Source organism: Dama dama, chromosome 19, assembly GCF_033118175.1.
Source record: "Dama dama isolate Ldn47 chromosome 19, ASM3311817v1, whole genome shotgun sequence".
Taxonomy (NCBI): Eukaryota; Metazoa; Chordata; class Mammalia; order Artiodactyla; family Cervidae; genus Dama; species Dama dama.
This window is the reverse complement of record NC_083699.1, coordinates 24434602-24460161: the sequence shown is the minus strand read 5'-3', so window position 1 is coordinate 24460161 and position 25560 is coordinate 24434602. Positions and strand designations below refer to the sequence as shown.

Sequence of the window (25560 nt, the reverse complement as noted above, 5' to 3'; positions counted from 1 at the left end):
GAGGAGGACCCTGATTAATTTGCACTGGTTTAGGCCATGACCAAAAGCAAATATGAATTATGAGCAAACTGAATTCAATTAGCAGCAAGCTGAATTCAATTCAAGATCATTTTCTGAAACTAAGAATTTGCTTTGTTTTTCTTGTCAAAACAGATTATTATATGAAAATTAATTTGTAAACAAGTATATGTGTATACATGTAAAAATTTAGCCCAAAGTCTCTCAACTGATGAAAACAAATTTTATCTATATTTTTTAATTTTACTTTGGAATTGACCTGCTATTTGTCTTCTCTTTATTCCCTTTTTATAGTTTTTCTTTTTTTTTTTTTAATAAAGTGCCATGCTTACTATAAAGAGCCTATAGGTGAGCAAATAGATCTACCAGTACTTTGGCCTTTCAGTTTCAGAGAAAAGGAAAATAAATCACTAGGAGAAATGAATAGAATTCTAATTTTTAATATTATATAGTTTTGTTCATTGTTAGTAGTTCGAGGCATTTTTCTTTTACAGAAAATGTCAATAACTTTGGAGGTTAATTATTCAGTTTGAGATAGAATACTAGCAGAGTGCATAGTGATAGTTTAAAATTTTTCACTCTGCACTTTATTTATTGATTGCCTACTGAATGCCAGGAGCTATACCAGGCACCGAGAGGATGCACTCCCCACCCCTGAGTTTATAGATGAGTGAGTGGTGGACAATGAGGGACAGATGGGTCACAGAGTCAGGGGCCCTGGGGTGTGCAACTATGAGTGGTTCCACAGCCTCTCCCTGCTGGGATACGGGGAGTGGCTCTAGGACAGGTGACAGCTAATGTGGCTCTTGAAGGATGAGGAGGAGGTCAGACCAAGAGGGTGGGAAGAACATTCCAGGCTGAAGGAATCATGTGCTGGCTGCATGACAGACAAGGTCTGTCACAATCAGTGAGAACAGTGGTGTGTCTGGGGCCTGGGTTGTGTGGGGAAAATGAGGATGAGAAAGAGAGATTGGCAGCAGTTTAAGAAGAGCTGTCTCTGCACACTAAACCCTGAGGATTTGACCCCCTGTAGGCAGGTCATCCTAGAAGGCTTTTAAATAAGGAATCTGCACTTTTGGAAGGACACATCTGGGGCAGCATGATGGTAGGGGGACCAGTCTGGTATTCACTCTGGCTTCTGTATGTGGTACCATTTATTCTTTCAACAAACGTTTTGCATCCAGTGTCTGATGGTTAAGTGTCTCTTTTGTGCCAAGCGCTGCATTTTGTGATTTGTAGTTCTGCTAGTTTCCCTGCTTAGCTGTCTTTGTGATCAGCATATCCCATAAATGTACAAACTATTTAAGTCAACATATTTACCCTTAAGTAAAATGGTCCTGACACAGCTCTTTGTGAAATACTGCAGTAGATGTTGCTTTTGCACCCATGTGATTGTAAGCTTCTTCTATTGTTATGATATTTTATGGATGTCATTTATAGTTATAGAAATATAGAATGTTAGAGCCCAAAAGATCTTAGATGATAGCTGAGCCAAATTCTTCCTTTTGTACATAAAGGATTTCTGACCCAAAAGGGTGAAGCTCAGTGTCACTTAACTAGTCAATTCCAGGGCTAGAACACCACTGTCTGCAAATTTGAGGTTCTCTTGCATTTTGAAATGCAAGAGACAAGAATTACACATTAGATTGTGCACCATATTGGTTGAGCAAAAAGAAGAACATGACTTCGTTATGGCCTCGGCATCTCACGTTCCTCCAGCAGACCTGGCTTTACTGCTGTCTCCCAGCAAGTTAACCCTGTGATCCATTCTGCCAGTGATCTGGTAGATGATGAGAATAAAAATATTAAATTTCATTGTCAAATGATGAACCTGGTTACAGCCCCAACTACTCAGCCCATAGCCAGCCCACAGCCTCAGATGGAATGAACCCATGCCGCCCTTGTTATGAGGCTTAAGAAGAAAAGTTAGGAAGTGTTTAGGTGTTAATAAATGAGAGGTGAGTCTCCCTCTCTGGGGCCCGCCTGAACCACAGCCTTTGAGTGAGTCTTGTTGCATTTACAGACACAGCCTCCCTCCAAAGTGTACAGACACGTGTAGGAGAGCTACATGGGGAAACCAGATTCTGGCATGGAAAAGACTACTGCAATTTTGTTTTCAAAGACTGGGTTCAACTCGATAAACCTTTTGCTGGTGAGTACCATGGTAGTGGGTGGCTGCGCATATTTTGTCTTTTCCTTGTTAGTATTTCAACAAGTATGCATGTGAATGATCTAATATCTTGTTTTGTTTTATTTTGTTTTGAACATTTGATGAAACATTGGAGACCATGATTTAGTCATATACTTAAGGGTTTTTCCTTATGAGTATAGTAAGAAAAGAAAATGAAATATAGCCTACTTGTTTGAAATCTCCAGGTTGCATATAGGCATATTTTAGGCATCATAATCTGTAATTCTCCAGGAGATGTTTCCCTTCCTTTGATGATCTCCTTTTTTCTGCTTATCATCTTCATCTTCCAACATTAAAATAACACATTTCAGATCATCTAAGTGCTTGCACACTGAACAGGAACTAGAAATGGCAGCCCACATGTAGTTTGACATTATTTCAACAGAGTAGAAGAGAAAAATGTAATATCACGTTTACATCGTCAGATAATTTGTACCAACTCACATCTGCCTTGCTCAGTGATTATCTAATAGTGGAATGGAAACTTCATATTGGGAGAGTGCATAGGGATTATGTTCCTCAATGTGAGACCTATGCTTCCCTTGGCTATGAAGGTATTATTCTATCCAAGTCAAGAAATATACATATGGTGGACATCACCATGTTTGTTTTTTTTTAAATTTTTTTATGTGTCATAGTTGGGGTCAGAGCTGGGGTCAGATGGCTTGTGTTTTGTGGGCACAGAAGTTAGTGTGGCTCCTTGCCTGGTGTACCTGGGCAGATTTCATTGACAGGCACTCCACCCCCCGGATGCCATGGCATGACATAGCCTCTGCAGTCCACGGGAAGGCAGCTCGCGACGTGGCCCGTCACTTCATCCAGCGCTGGAACTTCACGAAGGTACGTTGGTGGTTTTAGCATCATTCAGACAGGCCAGGAGGAGGAGGCGTGAAGGGGCTGACCTGGCCACAGCTGTGCCACTTTACCCACTGCTGAGTGGCCGGTTCTCAGAGCACCTGGGACTCTGGGCAAAAGAGAAAAAAAAAGTTCCCGAACTTTTCCTCCACAGATAATTCAGAGGGCAGAGGGATGGTGCTAATGTCACAGACTCTGGTTTAACCATTAACCTGGGACTCCCAGTTTAAGCATCTTGCCTGGGTTGATAGTCACGTGGAGGGCTGCTGAGCTACTGTAGTGGGGATGGGACCCTTGTTCATGTGAGAGCTGCAGCTTTCAAGTCCTTGCAATCCTGGCACTGCCCGGGATCCATGTTGGCACAGGCTTCTGAGAGGCAGTTCTGAGCAAAGTGAGCAATATGGGAAGATGGAGCTACTTCTCTTTCCTCCAGATTTTGTCTTCTTTCACAAGATGCCTTCATTGCTTATAAGAATTTGACCTAATACTCATAAGTTAAGTGCCTATTGTCTTGTTATTTTTAAGATTCCCTTTTATTTATTTTAAATGGTGATGAGGCATTTCTTCCCTATAGTTTGGAGATAATTTGGGAAAAAAATTTAGTTTTGTTAACTTAGAGTGTCACCTTATTTTCCACTTAATTTACATTTAAATAGTTAGTGGGAGCTCTTGGAAATAGTGGAAATATTTTTAACAAGAATTTAGAGGTGAATGCAGGAATAAGTAAAGGGATATTATTTTTAACCTATTGGACTGGCAAAGTTAAGTACACTGCAGAAACCCACAATTGCATTCAGGATCTTTGATGCTCTTATACCCTACTCCTGGGAGGATAAACTGGTATAATTGCAAAAAAGTTTTAAAAGTATGTAACCTTTGACTCAGAAAATCAATTTCAGGTATTTAAGCTAAAGAAGTTATTCAGTAAGTAATTTATTTTGACATTGTATCTAATAATTCATATAAAATGAGAAATAACTGAAATCTTCATTAATAGAACTTTATTAAACAAATTATGATTGTTCCATGACATTTTACTGTGAAGTTGTTTTAAAAATAACCTATAGTATTTATTGCTGTTACGAGATATCAACAGCATAGTAAAAAATCAGTTTATAAAATAATCCCATTTTGCAATTGTATACTTCTACAGCTCTAGGTTATATTTAACTTTTCTTTAAAAATACGAAGCAATAGCTCAATTGGTGAAGAATCTGCCTGCAATGCAGGAGACACTGGTTTGATTCCTGGATCAGGAAGATCCCCTGGAGAAGGGATAGGCCACCCAGGCCAGTATTCTTGGGCTTGCCTATTGGCTCAGCTGGTAAAGAATCTGCCTGTAATGTGGGGGACCTGGGTTCTATCCTTGGGTTGGGAAGATCCCCTGGAGAACGGAACAGCTACCCACTCCAGTATTCTGGCCTGGAGAATTCCATGGACTGAATAGCCCATGGGGTCGCAATGAGTTGAACTTTGACTTTCACTTTCAATGCTCACTCCAAAAGGTGAAAGAAGGAACAAAGGAGTTTTCTGCCTCTGGGAAACAGAAAACATAAATAAATAATCTGTCGTCTCTTCAGCTAGAAACACCCACTGTTAATATTTATTTTTCTTTTTCAAATGAACCTGTATATCTTTTAGAATCACAAAGTAGGGAAGACTGGAATTATTTTTACATTTGAATCTTTTTTACCTTGTTTCTCTTTATTTTAGATTATGAAACCAAAATATCGGTCCCTTTCTTACCCTTTTCTGCTTCCAAAATCTCAAACAACAGCCCACGAGCTGAAATACCAAGTGCCTGGGTCTGTCCATGCTAATGTACAGGTAAGTTTGGTTTTTGTTTTTCATGAAATGCTACTGGGTACAATTATTCATATGGACTAAATGCCTATTGGCTTCAAGCTTTTTAAAGCAGACAACTCCAGAACAAATCTGAATAGACCTTTTAAAATTTCGTATTATATTTTCAATTTTAAATGTATTCAATTTATCTTTTTTTTTCAATTTATCCTCTCTTTAAAACTCTTATATAAATGTAATAAATGCATGTCTTTAGAAAAAGCCAGTCAAGGAGTGGCTTGTCTTTTAAGTCCTTCTGAATTGACTCTAGCAACATGATACCTCGTAACCCTGGGACCAATACTAGTGAAGCACCAGGAATTTGGTTGAAACTTAGCATCTTGGAAGCTATAGTTCAACCTAATTTTAGTTCCTTAATTAACCAAATACCTTTTAGAGGCACTTTTAAAAGGATGAGAAGTTTGCTTATTAGCGGCGCAAACTTCGACCACATAGAGTCCTACGTTCTGAAATTACAAATAAGAAAATTAGGACCCCGTGAAACTTTGAGACTTGCTCAGGGTCATTGAAGGTTATCAGTAGAGCTGGAGCTTGAAATCCTAGTCCTGTCCATTGTTACCCAATCTGCTCCCTGGACCAACTCCAGCTCAAATATCTTGAGATCACACAGGGACAGATCTAGGGTTGGCCACCTTGGCATTGCCTTTTGTTCAAAGTCATCACTATCTGCCTCAAAATTATTGTTTAAGTACAGAACAGATTGGTGTTTGCCAGAGGCAAAGGGTGGGGTGGCAGGGGTTGAGAAGTGGGTGACAGTGGTCAAAAGTACAGACTTCCAGTTTTACGCTTAATTAAAAGTCCTCGGGATGTACTGTACAACGTGGTGTCTGTCGTTAACAACACGGTATTGTTGGACAGTTGCTAAGGGAATACAGGGCTTCCCTGGTGGCTCAGATGATAAAGAATCCACCTGCAAGGCAGGAGCTGCTGCTGCTGCTGCTTAATCGCTTCAGTTGTGTCTGACTCTGCAACCCCATGGACTATAGCCTGCCAGGCCTCTCTGTCCATGGGATCCTCTAGGCAAGAACACTGGAGTGGGTTGCCATGCCCTTCTCCAAGGGATCTTCCCAATCCAGGGTTCAAACCTGGGTCTCCTGCATCGCAGGCAGATTCTTTACCGCCGAGCCACCAGGAAAGACCACAGTGCAGGACCAGGTTCGATTCCTGGGTTGAGAAGATCCCCTGGAGAAGGGAATGGCAGCCCACTCCAATATTCTTGCCTGGAGAATTCCATGGACAGAGGAGCCTGGTGGGCTACAGTCCATGGAGTTACAATGAGTGAGACACAGCTGAGGGACTAACACTCTCACTTTTCACTTTCCACGGAATACAGCTTAAAAGTTCTTATCGCAAGAAAAAAATTTTGTAAATATGTGAAGTTGTGGATGTTAACTAACTTGTGCTAATCATTTCACAATAAATACACACACCAAATTTTTTAAAACTATTGTTTAAATAAAGATCCAGTAGTCTGCTGCTAACATTACTATTATGGATTTTTATAATTTGGACATGGATTCTAACACCTAAACAAAATAAATGAAATGTCTGGGTTAGTTACTTTGTACTGTGCGCAAGTAGAGGTGTATGTATATAAGAAATAAAAAGACATTTCAAACCATAGATCAAATAATAGAACAATCAAGAAGATAAACTACTTAAGAGAATTATCTACAGCAAATAGTCAGTCATCCCAGGCTAAAGGAGAAAGCTAATTTAAACTTAGAAGCACAGATAGATTTGCACTCATATGTAAATTAATGAATATTTTATGAATGTATTTAATTTTATTCTACTTAGAGGGAAAAAAGTTACCTATAAGATAAAATAGAAGCCTTGATATTAAGAAAACAAGAGAGTTTAATTTAATATTTGAGATGGCATTAAAATTGGCTCAGTGATCAACTTACCAAAGTTAGCAGATAGTAATTAAGCAGCTGTTGAAAAGATATTGCTGGGCATTGTGTATTTTTATGATTAGCAGAAGATGTTATATCCTAGTGTTTGCATATACATATGTCTTCTGATGCCTTTGGTACAAGCCCTGTTTTACATATTGTCATCCTGCTGCCCTGATGAGACAGACAGATGATCTGCATGTCCATCCTACCAAGCACCTGCCCTGGTTCACCTCCTCTGTATCATGGGATGTTGTGGTAGAAATGGAGCTAGATCAGTGACCTCTTCTTATATACTCATATGTTCATCCCTGAGTGCCGAGGCAGCCTGGAGTTTACCAAGGCTGACTCATTAATCACTGACTCATTAATTCATTTACTCAGTCAGTCTATGCCTTTCAAGCGCCATCTTTTTGCACAGCCAGATCATCAGTGCACACCTGGATACCGAGGAAGCAGACAAAAGGAGTTCTCTGCCTCCTTTTGGAAAAGAGTTGGCCGGGAGAGAGAAAGCGCTAACGTTAAAAAACTGAGTTAACAAGGCGAGTTGTGGTTTAGGACAAATCCAAGTCTTGAGAATGCAGACCAGTGTGCCGTGAGCGGTTGGTGAATGGGAGGGACAGAGGTAGGTACCCCCTCTAAAGAATAAGAGTGGGTACCCCCCACTACAGCAAACCATTTGCTCTTGAAGAGGTAGTAAATAAGGTTCAGAGAGCACATGGCCAGATTGGGGGTGCCCTGAAGTGCTGGTCTTGTTCATTTCAACCTGATGCTGGAAGAATTAGTGAACTGTGGGCTTTTTTTGGTCATCTGAGAGGAAACATGATATATGAATGTTTTATGAAGGCAGAGGATGAGATGGTTGGATGGCATCACCGACTCTATGGACATGAATTTGAGTAAGCTCCAGGAGTTGGCGATGGACAGGGAAGTCTGGCGTGCTGCAGTCCACGGGGTTGCAAAGAGTTGGACACAACTGAGTGACTGAACTGAACTGAACCTAGATCAGAGTTTCCCAAATTGGGTTTTGCCTGTAAAATGCTAGTAGCTATTCCACAAAAAAAGGTTTCCATGGACAGATAAGTTTTTGCAGATTTTTAAAATAGGACTTCTCAGTGCCTTTGTGATGCTGGTGTGTACATCATGGAATCACTAAGACTAAATATACTATGTGCATTTCCCAAGCTTAACTGATGTAGCGTCTCTCATTTTGTGACATGTCTATTTCAATTTTTCCAAACAAACACATTTTGAGACCTAAAATTTATACATGTGAAAACGTACAGTACTAGAAAGAGAATGAAAACAAGGAGACAAGTAAAGAGATTGCTATAATAAATCCTAGAATACACTAATTTTGTATTTATAAACTGGTATTCTTTTTCTTAAAGAAGATTCCTCCATCGTTTAAAAGCTTTAGACCTCACAAAACATCCACTGGTTGCCAGTAGATGTTTTCGGAACTGCCAAAATAACTCCAGTTGTGAAAACAGTGGGTATGGCCAGACAAGTGTGTCTTTTTGAAGACAGGAAAATCTGAGAGGACCAGATGCTGAGGGAAAGGAAGGAAATTATACTGCTCCTTTTCTCCTTTTCTGTAAAGTTCTGACCACAGCACTGTTTCACTTCACATTACTTACCGGCTGTAAACATTATTCGACTTGTTCTAGACATTGTTGTCAAGTTATGAACGTCTAGTGTGCTTAGAGGTTGAAGACAATAGCCTAGTCCAAACCTTGGTTTTCCAGAGAATCCAGAAGATAGCAGGGAGTTAGGACCTGGCTATGTAGGAGGATACTTAATTTTTAAAGAATCTGTTGTGATATTTTCAAACCTTTCTCTCTCTCAGCTACCATGTGGCAATAGACAAATGACTATTTGAGAAATTTAATAAAATTCTTCCTTAGGTTTATTCTTTTTAACATTGATTTTAACATAGTTTTTTTTTTTTTTAACATAGTTTGTTGTTCATAATGTAATTTAGAGACCACAAGCTTACATAACTGAAAAGAAGTGATGTAATATAGCAAGGGGAAAGGGCAGATTCTAGAGTCAGACTGTATTCAAGTTTCTGTTTCACTACATATGAGCTGTATAACCTTGGGACAATTATTTCTTCTCTTTGAATGCATTTCCTTCATCTTTAAAACAGAAATCGAATAGTACCTGTTTCATAGGGTTGTGGTGATAGTTAAAGAAATTAATCCATGCAAATCACCTAGAAGAATATACTTGTTTGAATTATGTCAGTATTAGCTACAACCTTCAGGCATTCCCTAGTGTTTTCAAGTTTGCAGTGAAGAAGTTGACATTTCTCTGGATGAGTCACAGTTTAGTTCTGGATACAAAAATCTTTATACTGTTTGTACTATATATGTTGAAATGGAGAAAAAGAATATTGGATACAATAAGGTAAAGAAATTCATGCTGCTCTTTCATCTGCAGAAGAGAACCCAGTTATTTGATTTTTTAACACAAAAATGTTAAGGCCAATCACCCTGAGGCACATACTACTGGTAATTCCAGCTGTTGCAGAAGACTGACACAGCCAGCCAAGGAGACTAGAGCTCCAGCAGGCAGAATGGAGAACTGCCCCCACCAGCATGAATTTCTGCTTCTAAAAAAAGTCCTGAGATCTGACTTCAGCTACTTCCACTGACACTTAAATAATCTCGGTTGTTTCCCCTCAGTGCTGTGTGTTCCCAAAGCTTGCCAAGAGCACCTGGACAAGACATAGCAGAAAAAAGGCATGGAGGGGCGGGTGGGAGGAAAGATGATTCTGAAACTGCTTATGCACAGAGTTTATAAAAGAACTTGTTTTCTCCCTAAAAAGAACAAAATAGGTTCCTGAATGCTATCATTGCCATTTACAATAAGTGACCAAGACAGAAGACATCTGACCTGTCTATTAAGATAAAAGAAAGTGCTTGATGCCAAATTAGCATCAACGTGGAATCAATACATGGAATAATACCTTTTATTAAATTGGGCAGCTTATAGTAGAAGAGTCATTTCTTAGACAGTCATTGCCAAGAAGTCCTACAAAAGTGAGGGAAATAATCCACTGGAGCCATGTCTTCAATCTCTCTACTAAAAGAAAAGAAAAAAATATATGCAGGCAAATGTAAATGGCATTCCAGTTATATGACTGGAAGAATTTGCTCTTCTACTTGGGGAAAATGTCCAAATGACACTCCAAAGGATGTCAGTGTAGGAATCAATGTTTCAAAGAACAGCAAAATCTTTTGTACGCTGATAGAACAAAGTAGATACTAGGAAAGAGGGGAAAATAGCCACTTGACATTTCAAAGGAGGTTTCTTAACCTGGAAGCTGTTTTCCATTTACAGATCGGGTCCTCATATGGTAAGACTTCTGTGCATGTCGCTGTGGGTCTTGGCTGGCTGAAGCCACATGAACGGGGAATGTTTACCCTGTGCCCAGCATGGCACTGATTTGTGGATTATCTCATTTTATACTTACCAGTCTATAAATTGTGTTCTCTTTGACCCCTTATTTTTACATATGAGGAGACTTAAGGCTTTGAGAGGTTAAAATAACACAGTGAGTAATGGAGAGGATGAGACTGGATTTTTAGCAGTCTGAATCCAGAGCCCGAGGCCATAGTTGCTCAGCAGAGAGACTGTCTCCATTAAGCCCCAGGATGGTTGCAACCACCAAGGGCCCCAGCAAGGCAAAGCTGCATGGCATGCTTGCCTTTTGAGATCATCCTCTGTGGCTGAAGACCCAAATTCAGCCCCAATTCTCCTTTATGCTTCATTCTGGCTTCCAAGAGCTCTCAACTATATGTTTTTTCGCTAGGACTTCTCTCCCCTTAAGTCTTGTTCTTCAAAAAGTATATTCTCTTCCATCCCTTCACCCTCAAGTTTAACTTTTCACTATTGCTTAGGCCAAAGGATCATCCTATTGGAATAATGACATACTGTGATGTGTGTGTTGATGACACTTGACTATAGGTGAATGGTTCTTAGAAGAAGGAACTTGAAATAACCTGTGATCCAGTGGCTAGGACTCCATACTTTCACTGCAGAGGTCCCAGGTTCAATTCCTGATCAGAGAACTAAGATCCCGCAAGCTGCACAGCATGGCCAAAAAAAGAAAAAAGGAAGAGTTTGGTAGTCTGAGGCAGATTCTTGAACACAGTCGTTTTCTGCAGTTTCTTGCCTGCAGTGCTTCTCAACACAGACTGGAAGAATGAGGCTCAGTAATCTGATCACTTCTTTTCTCTCCCTGACCCATGCCACTTGTGATCTGCAACATGGAGGCCAACTTCTGTATGAAAGACAGAAAAAAAGTACTTTGTTCTGTGATTGACTTGGGAGCTCAGAGAAATAAAAAGGAATTAAGATATGTACTGGATTTTTAGGGAATAAAAGCATTACAGTAAGGGAACAGGAACTAGGGACAAATACAAAGAAAGTTTTGAAAGTTTTCCTTCAAGAAGAGATTTCTGCATTTTAATCCACATATTCAGCTTAGGCCCACTACATGTAAGGGGTTTAGAGCTTATGGATAAACAGAAGGTTATCCTTTAAGTCAAAAAATAGGACATAGTACAAAGGAAAATGACTGGTTCTAGTTACAATCTTGAGGCTAAAGCACAGAATTAGAAATATGTCCTTTAAAAAAAAAAAGGGCATACGTGTACTTTAAAGTTGTGTATTCCAACTTGAGATTTGAAAAGCTTGGGTTAGATATGATTCTCAATTGTCAGGGAATGTTTGACGGGAAGATTCCTACGTGCTGTCTCTCATGAGTCCTTTGTCCCTCTTCAAGCGGAACAGCACGCTATTCCCAGGGACTGAGGTCATTGTGTGAGGCAGGCTTGGGTCTCCTTTAGTAAACATTCTCTTTAGGACAAAACTGCTTAGTCTCGTTCCCCTTTCTTGAGATATGGATTGTGTCCTGACCTTGTGACTAACATTACCCCTTGTTCCCTTGGTAACGGTTGCTGTACGTTTGGTTTTCTGATCTCTATCATTCCCGAAAGAAGTTTCTTGTACCACAGCCTATATATACTCATAGGAAAATCATTAAAGCACCTTTGCTTCATCAGAGCTTAGGTCCCCGGGTCTTTTTTGTCTCTCTCTCTCTCTGTCTTTCTCTCTCTCTCTTTTTCTGGCTGACTCTCTGGAGCGTGGAGACCCGTCATGCTCACTTTTCTGCCCGGGCTTCTAAGACCCCCTCGAGAGGGCACCTGGTGCCTTCGTGAGCGATGCAAGTCCTGTGTCAAGGACTTTATTGGTCCTCTGCGTAAACCAAGGGATATCAGCCTCTTTCTCTCTTTCACTTTCTTATCGTCGACTCCATACCACAAGGTTCTGGTCCATTAAAGGACCCCAACACTCAATATACTTGGGGCAGTAAGATAAGCCACATTTCTGTGTATGTGAGGGGGAGTTTGAGGTTTGTCTCAGTTACATCGGTTTGAAACAAATGTTAAGACAAGTTGGTCAGGTCAGTTAAGAAAAGAAGTGAGTAAATCGTAAATTTAAAACAAGAGTAAGTCAATCAAAATGTCTTTGGCTTTCTGGCTAGATTTGTTTACAAATTTTCTAGATTATCAATCATTTAAAGCAGTTGAGTTGGTTTGTACATAACTGTAGGGCCCCTGGTTTAGTGGTAAAAGAGAAATTCATATTTTTAATTATCTTGTGGTGATAAACAGATTTTAGCTAATCAAAATCATAATAAATGAGTAATAGTCTCAAGTAATATTTTTCTGTATTACTTGAGTTCAAGTTTAACTTGAACTTATGTTAAACTTATGTTCAAGTTTAACCAAAAACGATGACTTTTTTTAAGTTAAATGAATTTTCATTTTGAGAAAATGATACAGATTTGGATTCAGACAATAAGACACAAGGTGCTAAACCTGCTTAGGGTGTAGGTAACCATCTACCTTGTATGGTTTTATAGGCATCAGGGGTGGGGCTTCCCTCTACTTTATTTATGCTCTCCCACAGGCTAATGACAAAATGGTCTTCTTTTGGCTTACAAATGTACTTATTATAAACATTTAACTGCTTCTAAAAAGGAAAACATTTACCATTATCCTTCACAGGAAAGATGGCAGATATGTGACCTTCGTGCTTTCCCTCCTGGCTGCCATTCGCCATTAACCCAGATTTCTTCCCCCATGTGTCTAGTTCCAAAAATCCACTTTTCAACATAGCTGTCCAGGAAGCCACTTGGAATCAATTAGACTTGACCTTTGAGTTGACCCTTGCTCGACACTCCTGATTTATATCTTATGTGAATAAGTTTATTAAATCTTTGAAGGAACATATTTTGAAACTGAGAAAGTAAAGAAAGTATAAGGTGTTTGGATATGAGGGCAAGACTAGGACATTACCACCAAGGGTAGTATATAAACTTTGCTCATAACATTTTAGGATGGTGTGTGTGTGTGTTAGTCATTCAGTCGTGTCTGAGTCTGCGAGCCCATGGACTGTAGCCTGCCAGGTCCTTCCGTCCGTGGGATTTCCCATGCAAGAATACTACCATGGATTGCCATTCCTTTCTCCAGGGGATCTTCCCAACCCAAGACCAGGGATCGAACCCTGGTCTCCCGTATTGCAGGCAGATTCTTTACCATCTAAGCCACCAGGGAAGCCTTTAGAAAGGTAGATCTACCATATAGCAAATACCTACTGTGTGCTGTGTAACAGTGCTTTGTGTTTGTCTTGCCATTTTTTTTTCTTTACAGCAGTTCTGTATGGGAGTGTGTGGATGGGCAGGTGTGTATGTATGAGAGAAAGAGAAAAACAGGGGCAGACAAAGCTATCTCAAGTGTTCAAAAGAAGAAATCAAGCCTCCATGATATTAAAATGACTTGTTCAAGGTGAAAGAGCTAGTAAGTTCAGAGCAATAGTGCAGGCCTCAAGTGTTCCTACCTTTCCAATACATGCTGCAGTTATACACATTGTTGACAAAGTAATGTAGAATTGTATCAGGATGTGTGGCCAAAGAATCTGCTCAAGATGACCTGCATTTTCAGAGCCATGCACTTTAGCAACAAAATTCAACATAAATTTGAATGGACAAAGAATTGAAACCTCTTTTTTTTAACCTTTGTTATTTATGCTGATGAACAGTAATGCAGTTCCCTGAAAATTATGTGAATCAAGATACTTTCCCAGTGTGCATTATATTTATCTAAGTTTTCCTTGTAAGTTTCCTTCTGAGATATTTGACTATTCTTGTTCATAGTTAAGTTTTCTAATTTCATTACACATACTCATCAGATAGCATTGAGTAAAATGCTTTTTGGGGAGCTATATTATAAGAAATACTTCATAATGAATAAAGAAATAGCATTCTGAGAATGGCACAATCAGTTTTAGTATTAGATTTGGATTTCAGTAGTCTTATATCAGTATGTGCAATTTTTAAAGTTAGTGATTAAAGCAAGAATTTTACCAGACCTTTTATTTGTAATAGACATAAAACTGATTTTGTATTGGATCATTTTATAAATTTCTAATAAGTAAGGGCTATTTTATTTTTAATTTCAGCTGACCTCATGAGGAACAGTTTCAGTACTCATTTCAAATTAGGATTAATGAATATATTTTTATAGTGATTCTTCTATGATAACATTCTATTGCTTAAGGAAAGTCAGGTAATAAGTATTTATTGAGCACCTACTATATGCCCAACGGTATACTGAAACACTGGTTAGAATGCTGTAAAAAGTTACAACCAACGGATTCTTAGTGTTGAAAAAGCCTTCTATGTGGCCAGACTGTAGCATAGCTATAGTCAGAAGCATCTATGGAATGATCTGCTACAGCTCAAATGCATCCTCTAAGGTTCTCATTAATAACAACAAACACTTATGTACCACTTACTAGGGGCTCAGCCTCCTTCTGCAAACTGCATAGTAATTCTTTGAATCCTCTTACAACCTTGCAAAGTGGACACTCAGTTTTATAGAACAAATTTGAGGCACAAAGAGATTAAGGAACTTGACCAAGATGAAAGCCGCTAGGTGGTTGAGCTAAACTTTGAACCCAGGCTGTCTCACTGTGCATCCATGTATTTACCATATATTAGATGTCTGACCTGGAAGCTCTTGTAATCCAAGTGGGAGCAGGTGAGTGTCTGAAGAGAGGGAGGCAGTATAAATGAGAAACTTGATAGTTGAAGTGACACATCAAGGGTTAGACAGTTAATTAAAATCAAATTAGAATCAAGGTTAGATGTCTAAATGAATCTGTTTGTATTTTAGAATGTATTATTCTGAAATTTGCCGACAAAGATCTGTATAGTCAAAGCTATGGTTTTTCCAGTAGTCATGTACAAATGTGAGAGTTGAACCATAAAGAAGGCTGAGTGCCAAAGAATTGATGCTTTTGTACTATGATACTGGAGAATACTCTTGAGACTCCCTTGAACAGCAAGGAGATCAAACCAGTCAATCCTAAAAGAAATCAACCCTTTAAGAATATTCATGGGAAGGACTGACGCTTGAGGCTGAAGCGACAATACTTTGGGCCACCTGATGTGAAGAGCTGACTCACTGGAAAAGATTGGGAAGCAACCTGATCCTGGGAAAGACTGAGGACAGGAGTAGAAAGGGGTGACAGAGGATGAGATGGTTGGATGGCATCACTGACTCAATGGACATGAGTTTGAGCAAAGTCCAGGAGACAACGAAGGACAGGGAAGCCTGGTGTGCTGCAGTCCATGGGGTCGCGAAGAGTCAGACATGACTTAGCAAATGAACAACAGCAGTTCTGAACAGTGTATATTTGAAGGAAAAGAGTAATCACATTATCAAGTCTGAGCTAGGGTGACCATATCATATGAATCAAACCAGGACACTTTTGAGAGTAAAATTGTTATTAACACACCAGGATTCTGGTATAATTGTGGGGCCATCATGGAATGAAGAGTACAAATGGTCACCCTACTCACAGCCACCAAAAGAGGTGCTTCTGAAATGCTCCTTTTAGAAACCACAACCTCCTGATTTCCAGTCATGAATGCAAATAATCCTGGGTGTAAGAGCATATATTTAGGATGGGATTTCCAGCTGGGCTTCTTTATTGTGGATTATATCTAAGGACCAGTTCCCTATCCACCGTCTCTCCCTCAGTGCACACATGTCACACAAGCCACTGTAATCAATAAGCTGTTTGGAAGAAAAAAGGTGGACTTCATTGTATTAATTCCTCTGGTATCATCTCCATTGTCTTACATCTGCTCATTTCTGGTTGCTGCCTTGTAGTTACTCCGCTCTGCCGCTGATTGGTCTGCTGGTATCAAGTACCATGAAGAATCCATCCATGCTGCTTACGTCTATGTGATAGAGAACAGCAAGCACTACATCTATATAGAAGTAAGTCTTTTTGAAACATTTATGTATTTATTTGGCTGAACTGGGTCTTAGTTGTGGCATGTGGGACCTTGGTTGTATGATGTGGTATCTTTTTGTTGTGGCGCATGGACTCCCTAGTTGTGACACGTAAGCTCTGTAGTTGCAGCGCACAGGCTCCAGAATGTCTGGGCTCATAAATTGCAGCCCACGGGCTCACTTGCTCCACGGTATGTGGGACCTTAGTTGCTCGACCAGGGATGGGACTTGCATCCCCTGCATTTTAAGGTGGATTTTTAGCTTCTGGACCACCAGCAAAATCCCTAGAAGTAAGTCTTGCTCGTTAAATTGGTATGACAATTTGCCTTCCTGTAATATCACACAGAGAGTGCAGGGTCCCCACTCAGGACTTGCTCCATGAATGAGTGCATGTTAAGATGTGAAGAGGTCACCTGAAGTTTGACTTCCCTGGCATACCTGACATTCACTCTGCATTTTCATTAACTTGGGACTCTAATAGAAATTCCCCAAGTCCTTATTATCAGAATGTATCAACTTATAATGTTATTAGCCAGAAATATCCCACCATGGAGATGTAAGTTTTGATCTGGCTTGAGTTGGAGGGCATAAATATGAGGTGTGTGCTGCTTCAGGAGAGCACACACAGGGGTAAGCCATTAACCCGTTAACGTAGAGACCACTGGATGCCATGGTTCAGGGATGTTGGAGCAGGGAGAGGCAGGAAAAGGAACATGGAAAAGGGAGAAGTAAGAATATTGAGGGCAGGTACCACCTTCTTCAATTCCATGTCAACTACTATTCATTATAAAGCTTTTTCAGATCCCAGAGTTTGTGTGTAGAGAATAGGAGGAAATCTGCAGTACGGTACTAGTTTGGGAATCTTAATTGTACTTCAAAGTAGATCTGAAGACAGCTCCGAACACTTGGAATAGCCTTTAAAAATAAAAAGCCGTGACCATGGAAAAATCACTCGGAGCATATCTATCCTCTTTATTTTAGTCTTTTCTTTCCCACTGAATTTTAAAATATATGTGGTGAGGGACTTCCCTGACAGTCCAGTGGTTAAGTCTTCGCTTTGCAATGCAGGAGTTGTGGGTTCCATCCATGGCTGGGGAGCTAAGATCTCACATGGCCTCATGGCCAGAGAACCAAAACATAAAACAGAAGCAATATTGTAACAAATTCAATAAAGAGATGGGGTTGCTGGGGAAAAACATTCTAGCCCCACTTTCCTTCTCCTTGAGTCCTAGCCCTTCCCTTCCATGAAGTAACAGTTCATTAAAGGCAAGTGGGAAAGAATTGGAGTTTAATTTATTTCATAGGCCTAGAGAAAGAGAAGACTGATAAAAAATATTAGCAGGCTACATTTAGTGTGGTATCCTGGATGGGATCATACAACAGAAAATGGACATTAGTGGAAAAATTAGTAAAATCTGAATAAAGTCTAGAGTTTAATAAAACTAATATTGTTAGTATTATAATTTTAACAATTGTTCAATAATAATGCAAGGTGTTAATAGCTGGTTCATCCATTGCCCTGCATCCTTTTGCTTTGTCTCTTTTTCATAGATTAAATCCGCTTTCTTTGTAATGTTACCATGGCAGTAAACAAGGTCAGTAATGCCATGTGGGTGCACATGGCTGACATAAACTTGATTGAAATGCCTGTAGCCAAAGTAAGCGCTTGGCATTCACCCTCCTGTATCCAAAAAAGGAGAAGTTGAAGGACGTGAGTGTGTGCTACAGCTGCTGAGGAATGCTAAGCTTCTCTGTGATAGGAATTCAGAAGAACAAACATGGTTTGGTAGCCCCTGAGATTTTGATTGTTTGCTGCCCTAAAGGGGAAACATATTCTCAAATGAGTTTTTGAGTAAAGACTTCTTCTAAGTTTGTCTTTTGGAAGCTGTTAACAGATTTATGCACTGAAGTTTAAAAGCTTGTGCAATAGTAAAAATGATAATGTGGCCAAAGGATAATAATCCTATTTTGAGTTATTGCCTATTTAACACTTTATCTTAAGATGATTAGCAGAGGTTACTCTGTGATGACTATACTTATAAATTACAGGTGTGTTAAAACAATTTGTATAGTAAATAGAATGTGTAATATTCATAATATTTGTACCTAATTTTCAACAATCCTTTATGCAGCAGCTAAATCTTTCATACCATTATAATAATAATCTTGTATCTGGTTTTTTTTTAGTAACAGTTTTAAATAATGATGCATGAATTTATAAGCAGAAGTACTTAAAGCAAAAAGAGAGAAAATTATTTCTCCTTCCATCTTATTGATTGATTTATATAATACAACATACTTGTAAGAGAGGTTTATAACTACTTAAAATAGAAGTCCAGGAATAGTAAGAAACCTAAACAAATGTGATAAGGCCAAAGCAGATAATAGGAAATAGTGGAGAAAATTAAACCAGGATTCTGCCATCTACCCTGTTCAGAAAGTAAACTTAGCATGGGATAGAATGTTTGCCAATATAGGATTTTTAATCATAAGCATCTACACAGTATGTCTGGAAAATCTGATTTCCCTATTAAGTTCAGAATGTTCCTACCATTCTAAGAATGTAATCTACAAGGAATTTGCATAATTACACAATTGTTTAGCTTTCTACCTGACTCAGATGACATGTTGCTGTTGTTCAGTCACTAAGTTGTGTCCGACTGTTTGTGACCCATGCACTATAGCACACCAGGCTCCCTGTCCTTCACTATCACCTGGAGTTTGCTCAAACTCATATCCATTGAGTCAGTGATGCCATCCAACCATCTCATCCTCTGCTGCCCCCTTCTCCTCCTGCCATCAATCCTTCCCAGCATAGGGTCTTTTCCAATAAGTTGGCACTTTGCATCAGGTGGCCAAAGTATTGGAGCTTCACCTTCAGCATCAGACCTTCCAATGAATATTCAGGGTTGATTTCCTTTAGGATTGACTAGTTTGATCACCTTGCTGTCCAAGGGACTCTCAAGAGTCTTGTCCAGCACCCAGTTCGAAATCATCAATTCTTTGGTGCTCAGCCTTCTTTATGGTCCAACTCTCACATTGGTATGTGACTACTGGAAAAACCATAGCTTTGACTAGACAGACGTTTTTCAGCAAGGTGATATTTCTGCTTTTTAATAGTCTCTCTAAGTTTCTCACAGCTTTTCTTCCAAGGAATAAACGTCTTTTAATTTCATGGCTGCAGTCACCATCTGCAGTAATTTTGGAGTTCAAGAAAATAAAATCTGTCAGTGTTTCCACTTTTTTCCCATCTATTTGCCATGAAGTGATGGGACTGAATGTCATAATCTTAGTTTTCTGAATGTTGAGTTTCAAGCCAGCTTTTTCACTCTTCTCTTTCACCCTCATCAAGAGGCTCTTACTTCGTCTTTGCTTTCTGACGTTAGAGTGGTATCATCTAGAGAATGGTGCACGAGAGGATGAGACAGTTGGATGGCATCAATGATTCAATGGAAATGAGTTTGAGCAAACACCAGGAGATGGTGAAAGACAGGGAAGCTTGACATGCTGCAGTCCTCACGGGGTCACAAGAGTTGGACAAGACTTAGTGACTGAAAAACAACAACAATAAATTTGCATATCTGAGGTTGTTGATGTTTCTCCCAACAATCTTGATTCCAGCTTGTGAGTCTTCCAGCCTTGCATTTTGAATGATGTACTCTGCATACAAGTTGAATAAGCAGGGTGACAATATACAGCCTTGACCTACTTCTTTACCAATTTTGAATCAGCCCATTGTTCCATGTCCAGTTCTAACTGTTGCTTTTTGACCTGCATACGGGTTTCTCAGGAGATAAGTAAGGTGGTCTGGTATACCCATGTCTTTCAGAATTTTTCAGTTTGTTGTGATCCACACAGTCAAAGGCTTTAGCCTAGTCAATGAAGCCAAAGTGGGTATTTTTCTGGAATCCCCTTGCTTTATCTATAATCCAGTGGATATTGGCAATTTGGTCTGTGGTTCCTCTGCCTTTTCGAAATCCAGTGTGTACGTGTGGGAGTTCTTGGCTCATGTACTGTTGAAGCCTAGCTTGAAGGAGTTGAGCATTACCTTGCTAGTATGCGAAATAAGCCCAATTTTATGGTAGTTTGAACATTCTTTGGCATTGCCTTTCTTTGGGATTGGAATGAGAACTGACCTTTCCCAGTCCTGTGGCCACATGCTGAGTTTTCCAAATTTGCTGGCTTCTTGAGCACTTTCACAGCATCATCTTTTAGGATTTGAAATAGCTCAGCTGGAATTCCATCACCTCTACCAGTTTTGCTCATAGTAATGTTTCCTAATGCCCACTTGACTTCATACTCCAGGATGTCTGGCTGTAGGTGTGACCACACCATCATGGTTATCTGGGTCATTAAGATGTTTTTTATTAGTTCTTCTGTGTATTCTTCCCACCTCTTTATAATCTCTTCTGCTTCTGTTAGGTCCTTGCTGTTTCTGTCCTTTATTGTGCCCATCTTTGCCTGAAATATTCCCTTGGTATCTCCAATTTTCTTGAAGAGAAATGAGTCTTTCCATTCTATTATTTTCTTGTATTTCTTTGCATTGTTCACTTAAGAAGGCTTTCTTATCTCTCCTTGCTGTTCTCTGGAACTCTGCATTTAGTTGGATATATCTTTCCCTTTCTCCTTTGCCTTTCGCTTCTCTTTTTTTCTGAGCTATTTGTAAGGCCTCCTCAGACAGCCATTTTGCCTTTTTGCATTCCTTTCTCTTGAGGATGGCTTTGGTCACCGCCTCCTGTATAATGCTACAAACCTCCATCTATAGTTCTTCAGGTATTCTGTCTAAACAGATCTAATCCCTTGAATTTATTCACCACCTCCACTGTCTAATCACAAGGGATTTGTGATTTGATTTAGATCATACCTGAATGGTCTAGTAATTTTTCCTACTTTCTTCAATTTAAGCCTGAATTTTGCAATAAGAAGCTCATGATCTGAGCCACAGTCAGCTCCACGTCTTGTTTTGCTGACTGTATAGAGCTTCTTCATCTTTGGCTACAAAGAATATAATCAGTCTGATTTCAGTATTGACCAGCTGGTGAGGTCCATGTGTAGAGTCGTCTCTTGTGTTGTTGGAAGAGGGTGTTTGCTATGACTAGTGCATTCTCTTGGCAAAACTCTGTTAGCCTTTGCCCTGCTTTATTTTGTACTCCAAGGTCAAACTTAACTGTTACTCCAGATATCTCTTGACTTCCTACTTTTGCATTACACCCCTGTATGGTGAAAAGGACATCTTTTTTTTGGTGTTAGTTCTAGAAGGTCTTATAAGTCTTCATAGAACCATTCGAATTCAGCTTCTTGAGCATCACTGGTTGGGGCATAGTCTTGGATTACTGTGATGTGGAATGGTTTGCCTTATGATTGGATTCCAACTATCTGGGACCCAGAGAAGCCCAATACTTTAGAAGAACTGGAAGTGGTAACAAAAAGTTGTGTGTAAAATGATATAAGTGATATTGTTTAGAACTGCATGAGACCCAGAGTGAGATGAGACTTCCTTATATAGTTATTCTCATATAACTTTATATAGTTACTCTCATCTCAGTTATTCCCAGTGTCATTTTCAGGATCAGAACATATCGGCTCAGGGAAACATTTTTTTTATTTTTCTTTTTTTTTTCTTTTTTTTTTATTATTATTATTATTTTTTTTCCAGTGGGTTTTGTCATACATTGATATGAATCAGCCATGGATTTACATGTATTCCCAATCCCGATCCCCCCTCCCACCTCCCTCTCATTTTTTTTAAATATCAGTGTAATTTTTTTATTATATACCACATTTTCCTTACATGCATACTACTAAGATAGAAATTTATTATATGATTATCTCATTTATTTTGCTTAGAACCAGTTTTTCATAAGCTGCGCAGATGACAGAGTTGTGTTCAACAGGATTGGCAATGCCATTGCTCAGAGGATACTTAAAGCTCACAGGTAAGCTTTTTAGCATTTTGGTAGAAGTTGTTACTGCAGATGTTCTTGCCTTTACTGCTAAAATGACTTTTGAAAGCCCATTTTTAAAATATTGTCTTTTTCTAGCAGACATGACTTTTGTTCAGCTAGCAGTAGGTTATTGAGTCCTTAAATCTGCGTCAGTTGCTGAGAATTTTTGAGTCCATTTTTGAGGAACTCTGAATGCTCCCAGAGCAGTCATTTTTTCCTGGCCAGTCTCTTTCCCACACATTAGACTTGTGATTTGATTTATTTAAAGGCAGACAGTGAGTTGTGTTCACTTAAAAATCAAAGCAAAACAGTCAAAACATTTTCCCATGGGTTATATTTAAATTCTTGTTACCCTCTGTCTTTTTCAGCTCATGTGACTGTTTTCTTTAATAACACTTTTGTTAAGATATAATTCACATACCATACAATGCTCCCAAAGTGGACAATTCAGTCATTTTTAGTATTCACAGAGTTGTGTGCAACTATCTCTGAATCAATTTTACAACATTTTCATCATTCCAGAATGAAACTCCATACCTATTAGCAGTTACTGCCTATTCTTCCTTTTCTTAGCCCCTGGCAACCTAGAAATCTAGAAATGCCACATGTAAATAGAATTATACAATATGTGGCCTTTTGTGACTTGCTTCTTTCACTTAGCTAAATGTTCTCAAGGCTCATCTATGTTATAAAATGTATCAGTATTTCATTTATTTTTATTGTCAGGTAATATCCCATTATCTGTCTATGTGTCATATAAAAGGACTTATCCATTCATCAGTTGGTAGATACTTGGTTTGTCTCTACTTCTTGGCTATTATAAATAAAACTACTATAAATATTCTGTACTGGTTTTTATGTGCAGACATGTTTTCTTTACTTTAGGGGTAAAATTACTGGATCATATGGTAACTCATGTTTAACATTTTAAGGAACTGTCAGAATGTTTTCAGAAGTGGCAACACTATTTTACATTCCCATAGTATATGAGGTTTCCAATTTTTCTGTATCATTACTAATAGTTACAATTATCTTTCTTTTTGACTATAGTCATCCTAGTAGATGTAAAATGGCATCTCATGTAGTTTTGATTTGAATTTTCCTGGTGACTGATAATACTGAGTATTTTTTTTTTTGTTTGTTGTCCTTTTGTTGTTATCATTGTCCATTTTTAAATTAGGTTGTCTTTTTATTATTCAGTTGTAAGAGTCCTTTATATATTCTGCATACAAATCAGATTTATGATTTGCAAATATTTTCTTCCATTCAGTGTGTTTTCTTTTTTAGTTTCTTGATACTGTCCTTTGAAACACAAAAGTTTCAAATTCTGATGAAGTTCATTATCTTCATTTCCCTTTATTGCTTGTACTTTGGCTTCATAGCTGGAAAACACTGTCTGGTCCAAAATCATGAAGATTTATGCCTGTTCCCTTCTAAGAATGTTATAGTTTCAGCTCTTATATTTAGGACTTTTTTGAGTCAATTTTTGTATATGCTGTGAGATAGAGGTCTAACTTTGTTCTTTTGTATGTGGAATATACAGTTGTTCAAGCAGCATTTGTTGAAAAGTCTGTTCTTCCCTGCTGAATTGTCTTGACACGTGGGACTAGTTCTTTTTATGACTGATTTTAGCTCTGTGTAGGAACAGCAAAATAAGGAAAATCACTGGTTGTGGTTTCATCACTCAGTCGTGTCCGACTGTTTGCGACCCCATGCACTGTAGCCCGCCAGGTTCCTCTGTCCATGGGATCTCCCAGGCAGGAAACCTGGAGTGGATTGCTATTCCCTTTTCCAGGGGATCTTCCTGACCCAGGGATAGAACCCAGGTCTCCTGCATTGCAGGCAGATTCTTTACCGACAAAGCCACCAGAGAAGCCCAAGAAAATCATTACATTTTATTGTTTCAATTCATTGAACGTATACAGTGGAGAATGTTAAATACATATACATTTGGAACTCAAACCATTTTTTGACGTCCAGTGCCATGTAGTACTTTAATATCTTTTTTCACATATAAATATGTGGGGCTTTTTAGACCTAAGAACAATTTACAATGGCCACTACCAGCATTTTTAAAATACTCATTTATTTATTTATGTCTATGCCGGGTCTCCGTTGCTGTATGGACTTCTCTCTAGTTGCGGCGGGTGGGGGCTGCTCTCTAGTTGCAATGCGTGGGCTCCTCGTTGCGGTGGCTTCTCTTGTTGAGCACAAGGTCTCATCAGCTGCGGGTCCCAGGCTCTAGAGCACGGGTTTAATAGTCCCGGTGCACAGGCTTAGTTGCTCCAGGGTATATGGGATCTTTCTGGATCAGGGGTTCAGTCTGTGTCTCCTACATTGGCAGGCAGATTCTTAACCACTGAACCACCAAGGAAGCTCACAGCATTTTATGTGATTCACATATTCTATCTACAGACTCTTACTGAATTTTCACAACTACTCTTGAAAGTAGATCATGTAGTTTTGTTGTTATTGTTGCAGTACATTTTTATTTTTTCTGTTTGATGCCTTTATTAGCATTTAATACCTTTTCATTTTTTAGTGATTGGTCTGGGGATTGCAATATGTATCTTTTTCTTTGCCCCATTTTTAAAGTTAAAACAGATGAAAGAGGTGATGTGCCTTGTCTGGGACACTAACAGCAGAAGGCAAAAAGAGCTTTGAGGCCAAGTGTTTGGACTTCGGACCAACTGCATCCCACAGCAGCTTGGCAGCTTGGCTCCGGGCCCACTCATGTCCAACTCTACAATCCCGTGGACTGTAACCCACTAGGCTCCTCTGTCCATGGGATTTACTAGACAAGAATACTGGAGTGAGTTGCCATTTCCTACTCCAGGGGATCTTCCCAATCCAGGGATCCAACGGTGTCTCTTTCATCTCCAACACTGGCAGGCAGATTCTTTACCACTGCGCCACCTGTATCTCCCATTCATTGACAGGATTCCAGACCACTTCAGGGTTGCTCCACATTGAGGCAAGCCATTTGGACCTTTATAATCCTGTCCTCCCGTTGACCGGTCATTGGATGTAGGCCGACTCCGGGAAATGGGTATGACCTTGAGTGAGGCAGGCTCCTTTGGCTTCTGGAGGTCAGTTCCTGAGAAGGACCACTGTGCGTGAGTGGTGAGGGGCAGCAGCCAGCACTCTCAGCAGCTGAGGGAATGGCTGTCTTGGGCCCACAGTGAGGGCCTCTGGGCAGTGCGGCACAAGACTCACCCATCCTGCAGAGCCCGGTCCCACGCATCACAGTCACCATTTCACAAAAACACAGAGGGCTTGGCTCCACTCCAGCTTTACTGGATCAGAATTTCCTGAAGGGGAACCCAGGCACTTTTATTTTATAAATGTTTACAAGTAATTCCAGGGCACAGCAAAGATGATGTAGTACTCATCTAGAACAGCATGCATGC

At 39.5% G+C, this 25560-nt stretch overlaps 1 protein-coding gene across 8 annotated transcripts in view; it reads left to right on the top strand.

The window, feature by feature from the left end:
- PLD1 (phospholipase D1) overlaps positions 1–25560 on the top strand; it is a 261912-nt gene that overhangs the window by 136593 nt on the left and 99759 nt on the right. For all 8 annotated transcript variants that reach the window (XM_061168339.1, XM_061168335.1, XM_061168340.1 and 5 more), the window contains 5 exons: positions 2042–2170; positions 2931–3049; positions 4778–4891; positions 16080–16190; positions 22053–22141. In XM_061168339.1, the coding sequence (XP_061024322.1) occupies positions 2042–2170; positions 2931–3049; positions 4778–4891; positions 16080–16190; positions 22053–22141 (562 nt within the window). The remainder of the gene's footprint in view (positions 1–2041; positions 2171–2930; positions 3050–4777; positions 4892–16079; positions 16191–22052; positions 22142–25560) is intronic.